Source organism: Zalophus californianus, chromosome 3, assembly GCF_009762305.2.
Source record: "Zalophus californianus isolate mZalCal1 chromosome 3, mZalCal1.pri.v2, whole genome shotgun sequence".
Taxonomy (NCBI): Eukaryota; Metazoa; Chordata; class Mammalia; order Carnivora; family Otariidae; genus Zalophus; species Zalophus californianus.
In genome coordinates, this window is record NC_045597.1 from 137,475,786 (window position 1) to 137,495,064 (window position 19,279).

The 19,279-nt window shown below is 36.1% G+C and overlaps 1 protein-coding gene across 2 annotated transcripts in view; it reads right to left on the reverse strand.

Moving 5' to 3' along the window:
* Positions 1–1,604: 1,604 nt before the first annotated feature.
* CIR1 (corepressor interacting with RBPJ, CIR1) overlaps positions 1,605–19,279 on the reverse strand; it is a 37,436-nt gene continuing 19,761 nt past the window's right edge. For both annotated transcript variants that reach the window (XM_027589649.2, XM_027589651.2), the window contains exons 8-10: positions 5,265–5,371; positions 3,665–3,750; positions 1,605–2,647 (exon numbers count right to left, since the gene is read on the reverse strand). In XM_027589649.2, coding sequence (XP_027445450.2) covers positions 1,915–2,647; positions 3,665–3,750; positions 5,265–5,371 — 926 coding nt within the window. In that variant the 3' untranslated portion in view covers positions 1,605–1,914. The remainder of the gene's footprint in view (positions 2,648–3,664; positions 3,751–5,264; positions 5,372–19,279) is intronic.

The following is a 19,279-nucleotide window of genomic DNA, read 5'->3' on the forward strand; positions in this document are numbered from 1 at the left end:
TTAACAATGAAGGATAATTAAACCAGAGATTAAAAAAAAAAATTCTCACGGCCACATTTTTTTTTATGGCCACTTTAAAAATGGATCACACTTTTGCAAAAGTCAAATGAAAAAAGTGTAAGAAATGACAATGTAGTTCTTTAATTCACTTTTAATTACAGGATGCATTTCAACATCTCTCTTCATGAACACTGTATTGGTTCAGAAACCCTTTGAGGCAGTTAAGTACTGCATAGGTTTTGACATTATAAAAATTATAAAGTCTAAAAAGGCATAAGATAGAAAATAATCAGTGCAACACTGATGAACTCAAGGTGTAAATGAGCAGTCTTTATCAATTTCAAATGCATGCTTTTTTTTTAAATGAAGGAAAGAGATCTTTGAGGCGCAGTGTAAGTTATTACAGAATACTGTATAAGGAATTCAAGTTCTCCCCCCACCTCAAACCCTCTTAAAAATCTAAAGGGTTGCTTATGCCTTTCGTTTCTTCTAAACCAGACATTTGTGTGTGTGCATGTATGTGACAAAGACATATATATATATCAGGCTACATAAAGCGATTTAACTCCTTTCAAACTTATTTTATAGAATTTGTGAAATTATGACTGACAACCCTCAAAATCATCCAAACTAACCAATATTTGCATTGTATTAAATAAGATTTTTTTAAAAATGTGGAACCTTAATAACAAATACTTTGTCCATGATGTTTTAGATTTTTTTTGGAATTGCAGATTACTTATAATCTGTATCAAAAAATCTTTTTCTATAGCTTTCCTTTACCATATCCTTTGAAGCACAAAGGAAAATTTGCAGCTAAGTTTAAATATGCTTTATATACCTATACTTATGAAATTATTTAATAGTTTATAATAGTCCATGACATTATATAAATGCTTAATCTTTAGAAGGAAAATCTTTAATAGTTGTGTGCTAGTAGCAGAAAGGCCACCAGTGGTAGGCAGAATAATGTCCCCTCAAAGTATACGTTCTCATCCCTGTAACTGTGAATATCTTAGGTTACATGGCAAAGGGGAACTAAGGTTGTGGATAGAATTAAGATTGCCAATCAGTTTATTTTAACATAGGGGAGTTTCTCTGGTGCCCCAATCTAATCACAAGGGTCCTTAAAATTAGTGCAAGAGGGATGCAGAATATCAAAATGTCAGAGTGATCAGACGTGAGGACTTAACTTTACCCTCGTTAGTTCTGAAGATGGAAAAAGGGGCCAGGAGCCAAGGAATGCAGGCAGACTCCAGAAGCTGAAAATAAGCAAGCAAATGGATTTTCTCCTAGAGCCTCCAGAAGGAACCAATCCTGCTGACACCTTGATTTTAGCCCAGTGAGATCCATTTCAGACTTCTGATCTCCAGAACTGTGCATCTGTGTTGTTTGAAGTTTGAGGTAATTGGCAGCACAGAAAACTAATATGCCATCCAAACGTAAACAGAACCTGAAGGGAGTTTAAACGTCTTAAGGAAACAGTGATCAAATCCACTACTGAATTCATACTAGAGAATTTTAACAATGATTATACTTTGCTTCAAGTAAATTCAGATCTTAAAAGTAATACATTTGAACAGAAAACAACAAAAATTAAATTATACCCATTCAATGTACTGTCATTCTTTTAATGATGTTTCAGAACAAAGAAAATGCCACAGAGTTATATGGGGTTTTTAATCTAGTATAGGGCACAAGAAACACTTAATCAACAGAAAATATTTTTACAGTCCGAAAAGAAATTACTTACAAATATTTGCAAAGTTCATTCTGCTAGGACTCATGTAGTTTTTGTATTTGATGTGACAGTTTTCAGGAATGGAAAATTAAAACAGAGCTTTTTTATTAGAAAGACAATAGTATATAATTTAGCCCTTGCCACAGATACTCAATAAGGAAGTGGAGATATCTTTATTCCCAGGTAATTGTCACATACAGTCTCTCTTTATTCTCTCTACTTCTGCTTCGTTCTCTTTGCGTCACCCTGGTATGCTTATCTCCTGGGCTCTCTCTGCGCACTCTTCCTCCCCTGTGTACATCTGTGCCATGGCTTCTGGCATCACTCCTTCCATTCCACTCTTCACTGGGACTTCGCTGTGGCCGCTTTCCTGTTTCCCTTTGCTTGTAATCACTGTGACTTCTGCTGCCCCGCTCGCCCTTGCTCTGGCTCCTACTGCCCCTCTCGTTTCTTTCAGGTCCTCTCTTCTCTGGGTGCTGGTTATGGCTTCTGGACTTTCTGTCAGAATCAGAATGGCTCCATTTGCTATTCTCCCCAGAACTCTCTTGTTTTAAAAACCTAGGCTTTTCCTTGGCTTTTTCTTTGTGATGGTGACTGCTAGAAAGTTCTTCATGAACTTTTCTCTTCTTCGACTTGTCCTTCTCTTCACAATCACTGTTGCTATTCCCCAAACACTTATTTTTCTTTCTTTTCTTCTTTGGTAGTTTCTTTTCTTTGTTGTCACTCTCACTGCTGCTTTCTGAAGTCTCACTGGAGGAGGAGGGGGAGGAGGTGGTGGAGGAGGAGGAGGAGGAGGAGGGGGACCTATTTTTATGTTTTTTGTGTTTACTTCTGCTCTTCTGAAGCTTTTTCTTTTTTCTATCTTTTTTCTTTTTCTTTTTTTTCTTCTCAAGCCGGTCCAATTTCCTGTTATTGGGAAAATAGTAACAAACTATGTAAAAATAGTCCTTTTGTTGACAAAAATGAAATTTTAAATAGACAATATACTTTCTTCGACACTACTGAAAGTGGTATTCAGATATAAATGCATTCTTTATTAAATGACAATTTTCTTTTAAATTATTCAAGTCACACATAAAATTAAATGCATTAAGCCAATTCTCTCACTGTACTTTCAATAGTAATGACCCTTAAAAAAATTCTTACTGAATCAAAATTTGAAATTATATACCACTCTAAATAAACAGTCATCCTGACCTCAAGGAAGCTTTATAACATTAGTTACATGCTAATGTAAACTGAAATATGTAGCTATAATCAGATGAAAAATTAATATGTGCCATTTTAAAGTACGGAAATACTAATCAATATTAAGTCATTCTGAATTTCTGAAGAGTACTTCACATTCTCAGAAGAGTAACTTGTTTACGTGTCTGAGTTACTCTGAAATAAAAATGTCTTCACTGAGGGTTCTGTCCAGCCATTCTCAAAATCCACATACTGAAACATCATGAGCTCCCTCTATTGGACTCAGCAGACATTTCTTGAATTCTTTAATCCAGAGGTAGTCTGTTTAACAAGATTCATATTTACCTTAAGTTTAAACATTTTTCAGCGTTCCTCATAAAATCTTACAAAAAGAATAATACATGGCCCACAAGTGTTTTATGAGAACAAACTGTGTGCAAAGATATGTACAAATCCATTATGAAAAGTAACACCTACAAACAAAGCTATTTCCAAACTAAATGTTCTGGGAAGAACAATGATTTTGTGCCATCATCTGAATATATAATCTTATATTCGTTTTCATATTTCTGAAAGAAAGACAAAACTGTATTATTATAGCTGAAGAACAAATTAGTAGATGTGATTCATGGTTTAAAGTTACTTCATAAGCTCTTAGGATCAGGGTTAAATATGATACTAAGATAAAATGTAAGAAAAAATAGTTGAATCCATTAAATATACACTTTTAATTACCTGAGAAGTTTCTGTTTTTGTTTGGTTGTTAGTGACTTTAAAAATTCGACTTCTGGATCTTCTTCACCTTCACTTGCAACATATTCCTGAATCAACAAAGACATCAATAAATTGCTAGATTGCAAGACAAATTAGTTATCAGATGGGAAAGAAAACATTTACAAATAAGAAATTTTGTGTTAGAGACATACTATAGATGAGTATGACATCCTGGATTCGGAAGCAGGGGGTCGGGGACTAAAAAATCTTGTAGTCTGCTTCCCAAGGAGGATCATAACACACTAAGAGGTGAAGATAACTGCTCTGTCAGCATTAACAAACTTTATCAGGAAGAAGAAGATAGAAAACACAGATAAAACATTTATAGCTTGGCTTCTACTCTCCACCTCTTGAGTTTGAATTTAAACACTTAAGCATTTAAATATTTTATTTTTAACTTAATGAAATGTTAAAACCAAGAAGATCATGAACTTTATTATTTATTTATTATTATTTTTTAAGATTTTATTTATTTGACAGACAGAGACACAGCGAGAGAGGGAACACAAGCAGGGGGAGTGGGAGAGGGAGAAGCAGGCTTCCTGCGGAGCAGGGAGCCCGATGCCGGGCTCGATCCCAGGACCCTGGGATCATGACCTGAGCCAAAGGCAGACGCTTAACGACTGAGCCACCCAGGTACTCCTATTATTATTTTTAAAGATTTTATTTATTTGACAGAGTGAGAGAGCACAAGCAGGGGGAGCAGCAGAGGGAGAGCGAGAAGCAGGCTCCCCACTCAGTAGGGAGCCCGATGGGGAGCTGGATTCCAGGACCCTGAGATCATGATCCAAGCCGAAGGCAGATGCTTACTGAGCCTCCCAGGTGTCCCTGCTCATGAACTGTATAAGAAGGTCAAAACATCCACAATTTTAGCCTTTATAAATTCAACAGTACATTATCAAGTATATACCAATATATCAAACAGTACTGATATATGATTATATAGGTTATAGGAAGAGTCCCTAGCAGTGTTTGAAAAGTAATGTGCCTCTTTTCAGAGTACCACAAGTTTATGCCAATGGGAGTCTGGGTTTTAGTGTCAGTTCTCTCTCTAAACAACCACATGAGCCACAAGGGCAATTGCTTTACTTCTCTGGGCTCCAGTTTCCTCATTAAATAAAGTAGTTTGTGGTTAGGATATCTATAACCCTTCAAATGCAACCATTTTCTGGATCTATGTACAGTTTAATAAATTAAGTAAGTTTAAAATATTTTCTATAATTTTTAGGAGTTTGCGTCCATATACCACTTCTCATTGGTTCTATTTAATGTAAGTTAGCAGGAGGGAAAAAAAAAACACCTTATCACCAGTTTGGTTAGAGATTTCATCCACATAAACCTAGAGGAGCAGTTTCATTTATTAAAATACAGGTTTAAAAACAATTTCTCATTTAGGTTAAAATAATAAAGAATCAAAATCAAAATACATTTTAGGCATTTTCTTTGCTCTATCTTGCTTTCCTATGGATATATGCATATTGGAAAACATTAAGTAGCAATTCACAAGCAATCACATTTAGATTTATAGACATTTTCAGCTTACCGATAAAAAGATCATTACCTGTGATGGATCATTTGCGGTCAAGTTTCTCCCCAGTACATTTCGTTTCAGTGCAAACCCACTGTTTCTCATCTCCGCTATTAGCTCCGAGGGGTGCATCGATGGCCCTGTTCACAAAAATCACAGTTTGAATGTATCATTTATATCTCTCTACCTTTTCTGGACTCCACAGTAGGAATGCAGTTGAAGCTTTGTTAAGTAAAATCACAGCTAAATCAACTCAATAATCTTCTGCTGAGCAAATAATCAGATATGATTTTCTAAAACAGCAGTCTGGAGATTCAGAATAGAAAATAATTGCATTTTTCTTTACGTGCTAGGGGATTCTCTTCTTATGTAACTTTGTCACATTGAAAAAGATACATTTAGATATCTGCTTGGCAGTTTTTAGTATAAAATCAAAGAAAAATGGTAAAAAAATTGCAATTAAACTTTAATAGTTTTCTTGCCGCAAGAATTCAATTTTAAAAAGATACTTTTAAAGGTACATGAGCAATTTATTATTGTAGTTTCCAATTAAAAATTCCTCATCCTTATTTATCAAATACCAACATGAATACATTGCTATGTGGTTGTGAATTATCAAAAGAACACACACACACACACACACACACACACACACACACACACACACGCTATGGGTCACTATTAAGCACTTTTGTTAATCTCCCACATATACACTCAGAGACTGAAATGTCTAGTTACCAGTTTGGGGTTGGTGACAAACACTTTTAGGCTGGCTATAGGTGTGTGTGTGTGTGTGTGTTGTATTTTTCACAAGCTGCTGTTTCCACTTTCACAAAATCCCAAACTGAAAAGCAAGCTCCTTTATGGTCACATGATATATACCAAAGATAAATAATATGGACTAAAGATAGATACAATTAAAAAACGATTTTAAAAAATGTCTGTGCTCTTCCCTCAAACATTAATATGTTTACCATATGGAAGGAGGGATCCTTTCCTCTTTCATATTATTTCAGTTTCATTTTGTTTTCCCTGCAAGTAGCATATAAGGACATTTCACGAAGCTAGTTAAAGTTTCTGGCCTAAATTATCTATACTGTCTTAAATGAACTACCCTGGGTAATCTATCCGGAATACAAGGAAGAATAGGACAGTGCCTGCCAACAAGGAATTCGTAAGGGAGGGCTGGGGACAGAGAAACTTCAAAAACAGATTCTCTAGTTTTGTTTTGTTTTTTAAGATTTTATTTATTTATTTGAGAGACAGAATGAGAGAGGGAGAGAGAAAGCATGCAAGAGGGGAGGGCCAGAGGGAGAAGCAGACTCCCCGCTGAGCGGGGAGCCCAATGCGGGACTCGATCCCAGGACTCCAGGATCATGACCTGAGCGGAAGGCAGTCGCTCAACCAACTGAGCCACCCAGGTGCCCCAGATTCTCTAGTTTTTTATTAAATACTTCATCTCTTTTTTTTTTTCACTGCTTTATTGGCCTTTTACTAGTTATCTGCGAATTCACCTACATGTTACCATGGAAAACAAAAGACAATAAAATTCAAATCTGTTCACTTGTCAGTAGCATCTTTGGCTAAAAAGTTTGGTCAGAAAAGTTCAGGTGTATGTTACTATCTTTTATTAGGATCTATGGGCTTTACCATTCTATTCATATTACCAAGAACAACTGAAACTATGAACATAATTTTGTAAAGTAGAAAATGTGTTTTCTGAAGTGTCAAAACTACATTTCCTTTTTTTTTTTTTAAGATTTTATTTATTTGACAGACAGAGACAGCGAGAGAGGGAACACAAGCAGGGGGAGTGGGAGAGGGAGAAGCAGGCTTCCTGCGGAGCAGGGAGCCCGATGCGGGGCTCGATCCCAGGACCCTGGGATCATGACCTGAGCCGAAGGCAGACGCTTAACGACTGAGCTACCCAGGCGCCCCTACATCTCCTCGTTAATTTTTTTTTTTATGTCAAATGAATTCAGAAAGCAAGCACACTAAAAATTAGGATAAAAACTACTCCAGGAAAGGGTCAAAGAGCTTGGCCATTATAACGAGAGACTACTAATTTCATCAAAAGATGGGTAATTTTAGTAAGTTTAAAAAAAAACACACTTTTTACCATTTTCTTTTTTTTTAAGATCTTATTTATTTATTTGACAAAGAGATAGCAAGAGCAGGAACACAAGCAGGGGGAGTGGGAGAGGGAGAAGCAGGCTTCTTGCCGAGCAGGGAGCCCGATGTGGGACTCGATCCCAGGACCCTGGATCATGACCCGAGCCAAAGGCAGACGCTTAACGACTAAGCCACCCAGGCGCCCTTTACATTTTCATTATAGTGGTTATAACTACTTCAAGAAAATGATCTCCCTTTAGCCAGTCTAACAGATTATATAGATTATGAACCAAACAGGACTCTTGCAGCATTTGTATTGCTCTAAAACCTCAAGTGAACTCTGTATAGTACATATGCTTGGCATACACTTCCACACTGTAAGACTAAATACTTAGGGAACCACCTGACAAACAGTATTCAATATACAGTAACAATTATTATTTTTGCCAGTTGCTATAAAACATTTATGATTATTTTATGACATATTCTTTATAATTAAAAAATGCTATCAGAGTAATATTTTTCAAAATCCAGTCTTATTCATATATTCTTTTTTTTTACTTTTATTTTTATTTTATTTATTTGACAGAGAGAGACACAGTGAGAGAGGAGACACAAGCAGGGGGAGTGGGAGAGGGAGAAGCAGGCTTCTCGCCAAGCAGGGAGCCCGATGCGGGGCTCGATCCCAGGACCCTGGGATCATGACCTGAGCCGAAGACAGACGCTTAATGACTGAGCCACCCAGGTGCCCTCTTTTTTTAATAATACAATATGATTTTATTTATTTTTTGTTTAATTATGTTCAAGGGAGTAAACTAGAAGGACAAATCACTGCATGAAGCATAAATCTAGAGGAGTGGATAGCCAATAGGCTCTTCAGAAAACATCTATCATATTTAAACTATTTCTCAGTAACAGTCTTTTCCTTAATGTTGGTAACACATTTTATTTTTTTTTTAGCTGGCATATTTTATTTATTTCTGAATATTTTTATTTAAATTCAATTAATTAACATATAATGTATTATTAGTTTCAGAGGTGGTCAGTGATTCATCAGTCTTGTATAATACCCAGTGTGCATTACATCACGTGCCCTCCTTAATGTCCATCACCCAGTTACCCCATTGCCCCATCCCCTTACTCATATACTCTTATACTTAAACCTTCTTCTATCATCAAAAGTTCCGGGTTTAGAAGATGTGAGAAGTCAGGTTTAATTAAGATATATTTAGCAAGATATCTTTATACTTTCCTGTTATTGTGACAGTGGCTATGAAGAGTTAAATTGACAGAGATTACTCCAGCTGAGAACTCAAAATTTAGTTGATATAATAGATTACATAGATATGTTGAAAAAACACATTTTACAAATATATTCAAAATGCAAAACGACTACTTTCATGTATAGTGCCTTAATAATTTAAATTACAACTGTATTTGGATCTCAGGAATGTTTGGTTTGCTCTTAGATTTGCTATGGTTGAATAATTCTAGAGAATTCAAGAAAAGGGCTTTTGTTTTAAAATGTAGATTTGTGAGGGCTCCTTTCTAGACTACTTCAGTCAGGCTGGGTTAAGCCTCCACTGCATGAAAACCAATGTTACAACTTAGAAAAGCAGATCACTGAAGAAACCGTTTTCAGTATTCACTAATTTTGCAAACTCTTTGCTGTGATATGGGTAAGCATCAGAATACTGATTGTGACTATGATATTCAGCTCCGCGTCCCAATTAGACCTAGACTATTTTCTACTAGAAAAACACCACGAAGTCAGTGTCTCAGGAAAAAAAAAATCCCAGAAGGTGAATTATGCTGTACAAAATTATGTTTGTAAAGGGCCTAATCTATTCATTTAGAGCATTCATTTTTATAGAACTAAGCAAAAGTAATAGAAGGTAAAAAATATTCTGTAGTAAAATAGATGTTTTATCAGAGAATAATATAGGAAGTCAAAAGTTCTGGCTATGAGAAAGGCCACATCACTGACTTCACAATTAGCAGTCCCAAGTGACTCCCACAAACGGCACAAAAGAAAGCTGAATGGTGAAGGCAAAGAGTTGCGTTTCACTGCTAGCACTAGGCCTATCTGCTCTTCCCAAGGACAGATGTATCTTCCTTTGAAAGTTCATCATTCCTTTCGAGTGAAACATTCTACAGTTTCATAGTATTCAGCGGGAGAAGGGAGGGCCCTGAATTGTACATTAGGTAAGGCTGTATTACAAATGCCTTTTACTCCTTCCCCTAAATTTAACACATTAATTTATGGGATGTTACTGTTTGCTGAAAAGTGTCTGCTATTTCTAAAGTGAATATAGTTTTGTTTGCTATTAAAGTGGTGACGGGGTGCCTGGGTGGTACAGTCAGTTGAGCTCCTGACTCCTGGTTTCGCTTGGGGGGTGATCTCAGGGTTGTGAGATCGACTTCCTGTGTTGGACTCGGGCTCAGTGCAGAGTCTGCATGGGATTCCCTCTCCCTCTGCCCCTCCTGCTGGTTCTCTCTCTCTCTCTAAAATAAACAAATCTTAATAAATAAATAAATAAAGTGGTAGGGGCGCCTGGGTGGCTCAGCCAGGGTTAAGGGTCTGTTGATTTGGGGTCAGGTCATGATCTCGGGATTGTGAGATAGAGCCCTGTGTCAGGCTCCATGCTGAGCATGGAGTCTGCTTCAGATTCTCTCTCCCTCTCCCTCCCCCTCTGCCCTCCCCCTGGTCGCTTGCATTCTCTTAAAATTTATAAATAAAATCTTAAAAAAAATACAGTGGTGATCATTTTTTTCCTTCTCACTGTGTATTTTAACTTTATACAGTGAAAATCTTCAAACCTAGAGAGAATAATGTAATGAACCCTATGTACTCCTTACACAGCTTCAACAATTATCAATGTTTTGTCATTCTTATTACTTCCAACTTCCTTTCTTTTTTGATAGAGTTATTGATAGAGATTTGATAAACCTAGATTTTATTTGATAGATAAAAAATCTCAGGTATCACTTTGGTATTTAATCACTAATAAACAAGGAGTATTTCTTAAAAACAAAACCCTAACACCTTTATTACACCTATCCATACTGACATTTTTAAAGTATCATCTGATATCTAGTCAACATTCAGGTTGTCTCAAAAGTATCTTTTCACAGTTGGGTTTGCCCAGATTAGGATCCAAACAAGGTCCACACACTGCATGTAGTTCACGTATCTCTGAAATTTCTCTCTCTTTTTAAGTTGAGGCATAAGTGACACAGTGCTCGCTTCAGCGGCACATATACTAAAAATGAGATGTAAGTGACACATAAGTCTGTTTTAATCTAAAAAATGTCACCACCTCCACCCCCTACCAGCTTTCATTTGTTGAGACAACAGGGTCATTTGTCCTGTAAATTTCCCACATTCTGGATAGTGATGCCATTTAATATGTTCTTCTAGTCACCTGTATTTCGTAAGTTGGTAGTTAGATCTAGAGGCTTATTATTAAATTATTTTGGCATTTTATGCCATATACTTTGGGGGAATACACAGAAAATCTTCTTAAATTTAGATTTAGAGAAATGACACTTGAAACAAACACATTTCTGGCTAATGAACTAGACTAAGGAAAAAAGGCTGAGGGCGCCTGGGTGGCTCAGCTGGTTAAGCGTCTGCCTTCGGCTCAGGTCATGATCCCAGGGTCCTGGGATCGAGTCCTGCATCGGGCTCCCTGCTCCTTGGGAGCCTGCTTCTCCCTCTGCCTCTCTCTCTCTGTCTCTCATGAATAAATAAAATCTTTAAAAAGAAAAAAGAAAAAAGGCTGAGACTTCAACCTAGTATGTTTGCTGTTACCATGTGGTCATAGTGACAGTGGTAGAATCTTAAAAATGTTTTAAAATAAACCCCAAACATTATCACAAATAAAATATATTAATTCTTATTTCCATGAAAGTACAACCTTCTGTCTTTCTTTCCTAAAATTAAGCTGACTGTATCTAGTAAAAAAACCACTCCCTGTTACTAAATGTAAAAAGGACAAATAGAGACACTAGTTATAGTACACAATTGAGAGGGAGATCTGGTCTAGTGGAAATTATCAAGAATCTTATATATGATTCCTAATATTACCTAACCTTTTTGCTTTTAAGAAAGCTTATAGAAAGTTATCTTAAAAAAAGACTGAAAAGGGGGGCACAGTAGGAACATGCAGCACAAGTCCCAGGGAAAAAGTGAACAAAGCTATTAATAAAGTGTGTGGGTGATTTTTATTTATATAGATGAGAATGTTTTATGTATGATTTTCTAAAGGTTATGCAAGAACCAATTGTACTGAATTGTAATAAAACTGCTCCATACTGGGAATTTTCCTGACACACTGCCAGTTCAGCTTAGTGGAGGCTGGAAACAATAGGGTTTCTTATTGCCCTTATCCCAAGTTCATACTGAAGACAGCTAATTTGATCTCTATTAAAACATACAATGTAAAGGAAAAATTAAACATTTCATTTTAGTCTGTGTGTCTAGAAAATACACAAAAACAAGGAAAAAATAAAACCTCTCTTATTGTATGCCAGCAAAGAACACTATTTATTAAAAACAATCTTCCCTTAACAGAATAATTAAAAATATGACTTACATTTGATTATATCTTCAACTTAAGTTATATGCAAATATTTTAGTGATGATACATCCAGTGATAATAAAGTGAATTCATAGTCCATAGAGGACTAAGAAAAATCATTTGTGCTGTGATGAACATGAAGTATTAGAAGTTAGCACCATGTTCTAAGTTTTAAGAATATGAATGCTCCTAAGAATATGAGAGCTCTTAAAAATTATTCATCCATGAACCTCAAAAACATTATGTTGAGCCAAAGAAGTCAGACAACAAAAAATACATACCATATGATTCCATTTATATGAAGTTCATGAACAGGTAAAACTAACATATGAGATTAGAAATTAGAATAGCAGTTGTGGGTGGAGGAGGCAGACTGGCAAGGGATATACGGATATCTTCTGGGTTATGGCAATACTGTGCTCGGTATCTTGTCAGAGACGCTGGTTACATGGGTACATACATCTGTCAGGCTCAAACTCTACACTTAAGAACCAATGCATTTTATTACTTTTTTTTTTGAAAAAAAATTTTTTTTAAAGAACCAATGCATTTTAAAGAAAGTTACACATGATATTTTAAACCGGTCAACAGTAATTACTGAATGACCACGTTATTATAGATTCTCACTACATTTCTGTATTACGTCTAACTATGGAGAGAGCCCGGCATAGGAAATTTCAACTAATTCATCCCTACTATATAATACAGAAAGTGATTTTAAAAAATCAGTATGTATTACTGAGCCATTATTTTATTTCATTAGGCCTCTTAGAGATAGAGAATGGAGAACTTAGTTTTTGCCTTCAAGTTTATAATCTTTTGGGGAACACTAGTTCATATCAAAGGACAGGAAAAATATAAATTATAAATTATAAGTCTGTGTTATGAGATATATTCAGAGAAGATAAGAAACAGTGATGTTTATAATAGCAAAACCTTTCCATTCAATCACTAAACTGTTATTTGTTAAGCATGTACACTGTGCAAGGCACTGGGATACAAAGATAAGTAAGATACAGTTCCTAATTCAGAAAAGCTTAGACTTTCCAGAAAAGAACAAGAAACTGAGTTTGATTTTCAAACTCTCATATGATTTGGGAAAAGGTAAAAAGTAGGGCATTCTAAGAGAGCAGAACATGATGAAGGTTGTTAACTTCATTAAGTTTGATTTGCGTAGCAGAATTAATATTTACTAGGTGGACTACATTTCATTCATTTTCCTTTTCCAGGAAATCACTAGCTAATTTCCTTTACTTGAAGCTGGCAGACCTTGGGTAGATGGAATGATGTTAATAGGAAGAATCATGTAAAAGAGAGTTATGACTGTGATCTGAGAATCTTAATACCCCTTGGAGATTATGGAAAGCCTAGCCCCCACTGTCCCACACATGCTTTTAACACAGAGCAGAGTCATTTACTGATAGAACAGGATTACAATTAATTTGTTAATGTCAATGGAATTTCAAGGCCTAGTCCCTGTAACAACAAATTTAAGCACTGAATTATAATAGTGCTTATAAATAGTCAGAAATGCCTTAACCATTGGTAATCACTTAAAATAAAAGAGCCAAAATTTAAAGTATTAATCAAGAGCACCATTTTGACCTTTGAAGCACCATGACTTGACAAGTTTTACTGAATTATCTCTTTAATAGGTCAATATTTCTTTTCAGCTAATTAGCTTCCACATGCATCAAAAAAAAAAAAAAAAAAAAATGGTTCCTGACTGATCAACTACATAAAGGAGAGAAATAGTGACTAACTTCACTTTTTTATTTTGAGGTCAATCCTTTATTTATTAGTTTTAATATATGCCTACTTTAGGAGTTTAGCCTTTTTTTTTTTTTTAAGTAGGCTCCACACCCAATATGGGCTTGAACTCATGACCCTGAGAGCTGCATGCTCTTCTGAGTGAGCCAGCCAGGTATTCCCAGTTTAGCTTTAATAAGATTCTGGTAACACAAATACTTTTTCTGCAGTAGAATTATGTTGGAGAATTAAACAAAAATTCTGCCATCAGATATAGGTCTATCTTAGTAGCTATGCTGCTAGGATTCAACTTCTTCAAGGAGTTGCATAAGGGAACTCCATAACAGATTCAGGGAGATTTGCGAGATGGGCAACTGAGTTTATCATCTTTCTTTCTACGGAAAGTGCCTCTCGCATGCTCCTAGGTATCTTTTTAGCAAAGCTTATGACCAGACAGTTATTTTGCGAAATTTCCCAAACATATTCTGAAGTGACAAAATGTTTTCAACATAAAAAGCTGATGAAGGGGTGCCTGAGTGGTGCAGTCGGTTAGGTGTCCAGCTCTTGGTTTTGGCTTGGGTGGTGATCTCAGGGTCATGGGATTGAGCCCCACATTGGGCTCAGCATGGAGTCTGCTTGGGTTTCTTTCTACCTTTGCCCCTCCCACCTGCTCTCTCACGTGCGCATGCTCATTCTCTCTCTTGCTATCTTTAAATTAATAAATCTTAAAAAAAAAAGGCTAATGAAAAGACGGAAGAGCAGCATGTGGAAACTGTTGCAGAAAACTTCTATCAGTGCTACAGTTTGGTGTAACATTCTTCAAGGAAATTAAATCAAGAGTTAGGGAAAATTAGGTAAGGAAAAGAGCATTCATAGGCAAATAAATCTTTGTAGTAAGTGTAAAAATAATATGTTCCTCAATTTAAGCTATTTATTCATTTTCATACTGAATGAAACACATTAAAAACCATGGTGTAAACAGAACTCGTAGAGACATGTGAAACATACCTAACATCAGTTTAGCCATTTGTAGCGTGACTGGTTCTGAGACTTAGACATTATAAAGAAAAAGAAATTTTGTACATGTCAAAACTATCCAGTGGCACTCTTTTGAATTTGAAATTTACTTTCATTAAAAATGTAAAATTTGCCATATTATATGAAGTCAGTTCCAAATATTTTAGCTAAGTTAAAAAAATGGCAGAGCAACTTTAAATATATAGCAACTTAAGCCTAAAAAACCAAAAGTCAAATAATTAGTATAATATGAAAGTATAATGTTAACAAATTTGGATTCAATGTTTATTCACTATTAAGTTGCTTTAACAACTTTTAGATTTTGGTACAATATATAAAGAGCTTGAAAGTCCTCCCATCCTTACAACAACAAAAAGCTGAAAAAACTGAAAATCAACAAATCTTCCTGGAGGTATTAGAGAATTGAGGCCACAGGGTAAAACACTGCCCCCAAAATAGGAGAGAGGGGCGATACAGAGAATCATAGTTTAACAGGATCAGACACCACCAACAGAGTCAGCAACTACTAGGAATACTTAAAAGAATATACTGTTGTTGGACTGAGCACAGACTAGCTTGAGAACTAAAAACACTTTAATGAGTTTTACTTCCAGGAGTCTCACCAGGTTCTCACTGTGACTATAATCCCCTTATATTTACCTTCCAACAGTAAGAAGGGAAAAGTAACCATTTTGAAAATATGCCCAGAGCATTTTGTTGTCCTGAACATATGCTTATTCTCAAGGGAAACTATTTTACCAGAGTCTAACCTACGTGGGAAAAAAAAGCTGAGAAGTAGGGAAAAAAAGCTGAGAAGGACCTGTGAAGGTTATAGCCCAGGGGCATAGGCTCACTAAAAGAGTGAGATTTAGGAGCGCCTGGCTGGCTCAGTTGGAGGAGCATGCAACTCTTGATCTCAGGGTCATGAGTTTGAGCCCCATGGTGGGTGTAGCAATTACTTAAATAAATAAATAAAAATAAACCTTAAAAAAGAAAAGAATGAAACTCAGTCATAGGATTATAGAATGATTCCCCTTCCCCTATACCTTACCACCACATCAAATAGGGCTCCTGTATAAAAAGAGGTGATTACAACTGAAGCAAGCCTCAGACTGTTATATGTTATAAAGAAGCAGCCTATAGGGACACCAAAAGATAACAGGGGAGACAAAAACAAGGACACTAGAGGAAATTTAGGCCCTGACATCTACAGCTACACCCAATTGTAAATACAACCTAGCTCCTAGCCAGATAAACATAAGACCTCACATTAAGGACACATCATGTCCAGTTTTCAACAAAAAATTACAAGTATGCTAAAAGACAAAGCAAGCATCAGAATCAGACTTAGCTATGATGGAAATTTTGGACTTATCCGATTGGGAATTTAAAATAAGACCAATATGCTAAAGGTTCTAATGGACAACATGTAAAAATAGATGGATAATAGAAACTCAAAAGAAATAATCTAAAGGAAATGCTAGAAATAAAAAACATTAACAGAAATGAATGCCTCCGATGAGCTCATCAGTAGATTGGACATGCCTGAGGAAAGAATCAGTGAGCTTTAAGATATGTCAACAGGAACTTCTCAAACTGAAAGCAAAGGGAAAGAAAGTGAAAAAAAGAAAACCAGAATGTTCAAAAACTGTGGGACAATTACAAAAGGTACAACATATATACAACAGGAATACCAGAAGGATAAGAGAGAAAAGAGAGATAAAAGAAGAAATACCTGAAATGGATGAGCGTTCCCAAGACTAATGATAGACAACAAACCACAGATTCAGGAAGCTGAGAGATCACCAAGCATGATAAATACAAAAAAATCTACCCTTATAGCATACGCAAACTTCAGAAAATCAAACACAAAGAGAAAATCTTGAAAGATGCTGGGGGGTGCGGGGAACCCTTACCTAGAAAAGAACAGAGATAAAAATTACATCATGCTTCTCTTAAAAAACCATGCAAGCAACAGGAGAGTGAAGTATTTAGTGTTGAAAGATAAATCTACCAACACTGAATTCTGTAACGAGTGCAACTGCCCTTCAAAAGTGAAGGAGAAATAAAGAGTTTCTTAAACTAACAAAAATTGAGGAATCTTTCACTAGCAGACCTGCCTTGCAAGAAAGATTAAAAGATGTTCTTCAGAGAGAAGGAAAATGACACAGATCAGAAATCTGGATCTACATAAAGAAAGAGCATTTGAAAATAAAATATAAAATATTTTTTCTTATTCTTAACCGATCTAACATAATATCTTGTTTGAAAATGCTGGTGGTATTTTGACAGGGATTGCATTAAATGTGTAGACTGTTTTGGGTAGTACATTTTAACACATTTGTTCTAATCCATGAGCATGGAATGTTTTCCCATTTCTTTGTGTCATCTTCAATTTCTTTCATAAGTGTTCTATAGTTTTCAGGATACAGATCTTTTACTTCTTTGGTTAGATATTTCCTAGGTAACTTATAGAACCTTGAAATTTCAGGGCACCTGGGTGGCTCAGTCGTCAAGTGTCTACTTCGGCTCAGGTCACGATCCCAGGGTCCTGGGATCGAGACCCGCATCAGGCTCCCTGTTCAGCGGGAGGCCTGCTTCTCCTTCTCCCACTCTCCTGGCTTGTGTTCCCTCTCTCACGCTCTCTGTCAAATAAATAAATAAAATCTTAAAAAAAAAATCAAAACTTCCTGTTTAAAAAAAAAAGAACCTTGAAATTTCTTGAGTGACAGGAGTGTCTGTTATTCATGATGGGACCTGATAGCTTATATTAATGAGGTGACTCATAGTGAGTGCCTAGATAGGTTAGGCTTAAGGAGATGAGTTAGGACAGGGCTGGCCACACCAGAAAGATCAACCATGTAATTAGAGGGTTGGAGCTTTGAACCACATGACATTAGCCTGATCTCTGGAGAAGGGAGAGGAACTAGAGGGGAGTTCAGCTATATGGCCAATAAGTTAATCAATCAAGACTATGTAAATAAACCCTAATAAAAACTCTGGCTTAGGTGACCTTCCCTAGTTAACAACAATACTCTGTGCTTAATTGATGTGCAAGAAGGGTGACATGCCTAGACTCTATGGGAAGAGGACACTGGATGTTAAGTGTTTGGGATGGTGGGCGGAAGAAAGGCAATTATAATTCTGTAAGTGTGAAATTTAAAGGCAAAGAAAATGATACTAAATCTACCTTCTTTACTACATATTGAATGGTTTCATTTATATGAAATGTCTAGAATAGGAAATCTACAAAAAAAATAGAAAGTAGATTAGTGGTTGCCCAGGGCTTGGGGAGACTAGGAGCTGGAAGGTGAAGGGCTGAGGGGTTTCCCTTTGGGGTAATGAAAATATTCTAAAATTAATTATAGTGATGATGGATGTATAACTCTTGTTAATATACAAATTCAAACCACTGAAATGTACACTTTAAGGCATGAACTGTATGGTACGTAAATTTTAACTCAGTAAAACTGCTAAAAAAAACACCTGGTCAAGAAAATGAAAAGACATTCAACAGACTGGGAAAAAATATTTGTAGGAGACACATCTGGTAAAGGAATATCATCGAAAATATACAAAGAATTCTTAAAACTCAGCACTAAAAACAAACCCAATTTAAAAAAAATGGGCCAAAGGCCTTAACACACACCTTACCAAGAAGATACACAGACAGCAAATAAGCAAATGAAAAGATGTGATGCATCATATGTCATCAGGGAAATGCAAAATAAAACAACAATATACTACTGCACACCTATTATAATGGCCAAAATTCCTAACATTGACACTGTTAAATGCTGGCGAGGATGTGGATAACAGGAACTTTCATTCACTGCTGATGGGAATGTAAAAGTGGTATGGCTACTTCAGAAGACAGTTTGGCAGTTTCTTATAAAACTAAACATACTCTTACCACACTATCCAGCAATCATGCTCCTTGGTGTTTGCCCAAAAGAGGTGAAAACTTATGACCACACAAAAACCTGCACATGGATGTTTATAGCAGCTTTATTCATAACTGCCAAAACTTGGAAGCAACCAAGATGTCCATTAGATCAATAAACTGTAGCACATCCAGATAATGGAATATTATTTAGCACTAAAAAGAAATGAGCTATGAATTCATGAGGAGGAAACTTCAGTGCATATTACTAAGTGAAAGAAGCCAATGTGAAAAGGCTACATACTGTAAGATTCCAACTACATGATCTTCAGGAAAAGTTTAAAACTATGGAGACAGTAAAAAGTCAGTGGTTGTCAGAGGCTCAAAGGAGGGATGAACAGGCAAAACACAATTTCTAGGACAGTGAAACTACTCTGTATGATACCATAATGTTGGAAACATGACATTATACCTCTGCTCAAACCGACAGAACGTACAATGCTGAGTGAGTCCTAATGCAAACTATGGATTTTGGGAGATAATGATGTGTCAGTATAGGTTGATCAGTTATAACAAATGTGGGGCGCCTGGCTGACTCAGTGCGGTGCAGCACGCCAACTCTTGATCACAGGATTCTAAGTTCGAGCCCCACGTTGGGTAAGAAGATTACTTAAAACTAAAATATTAAAAAAATTGTAACAAAT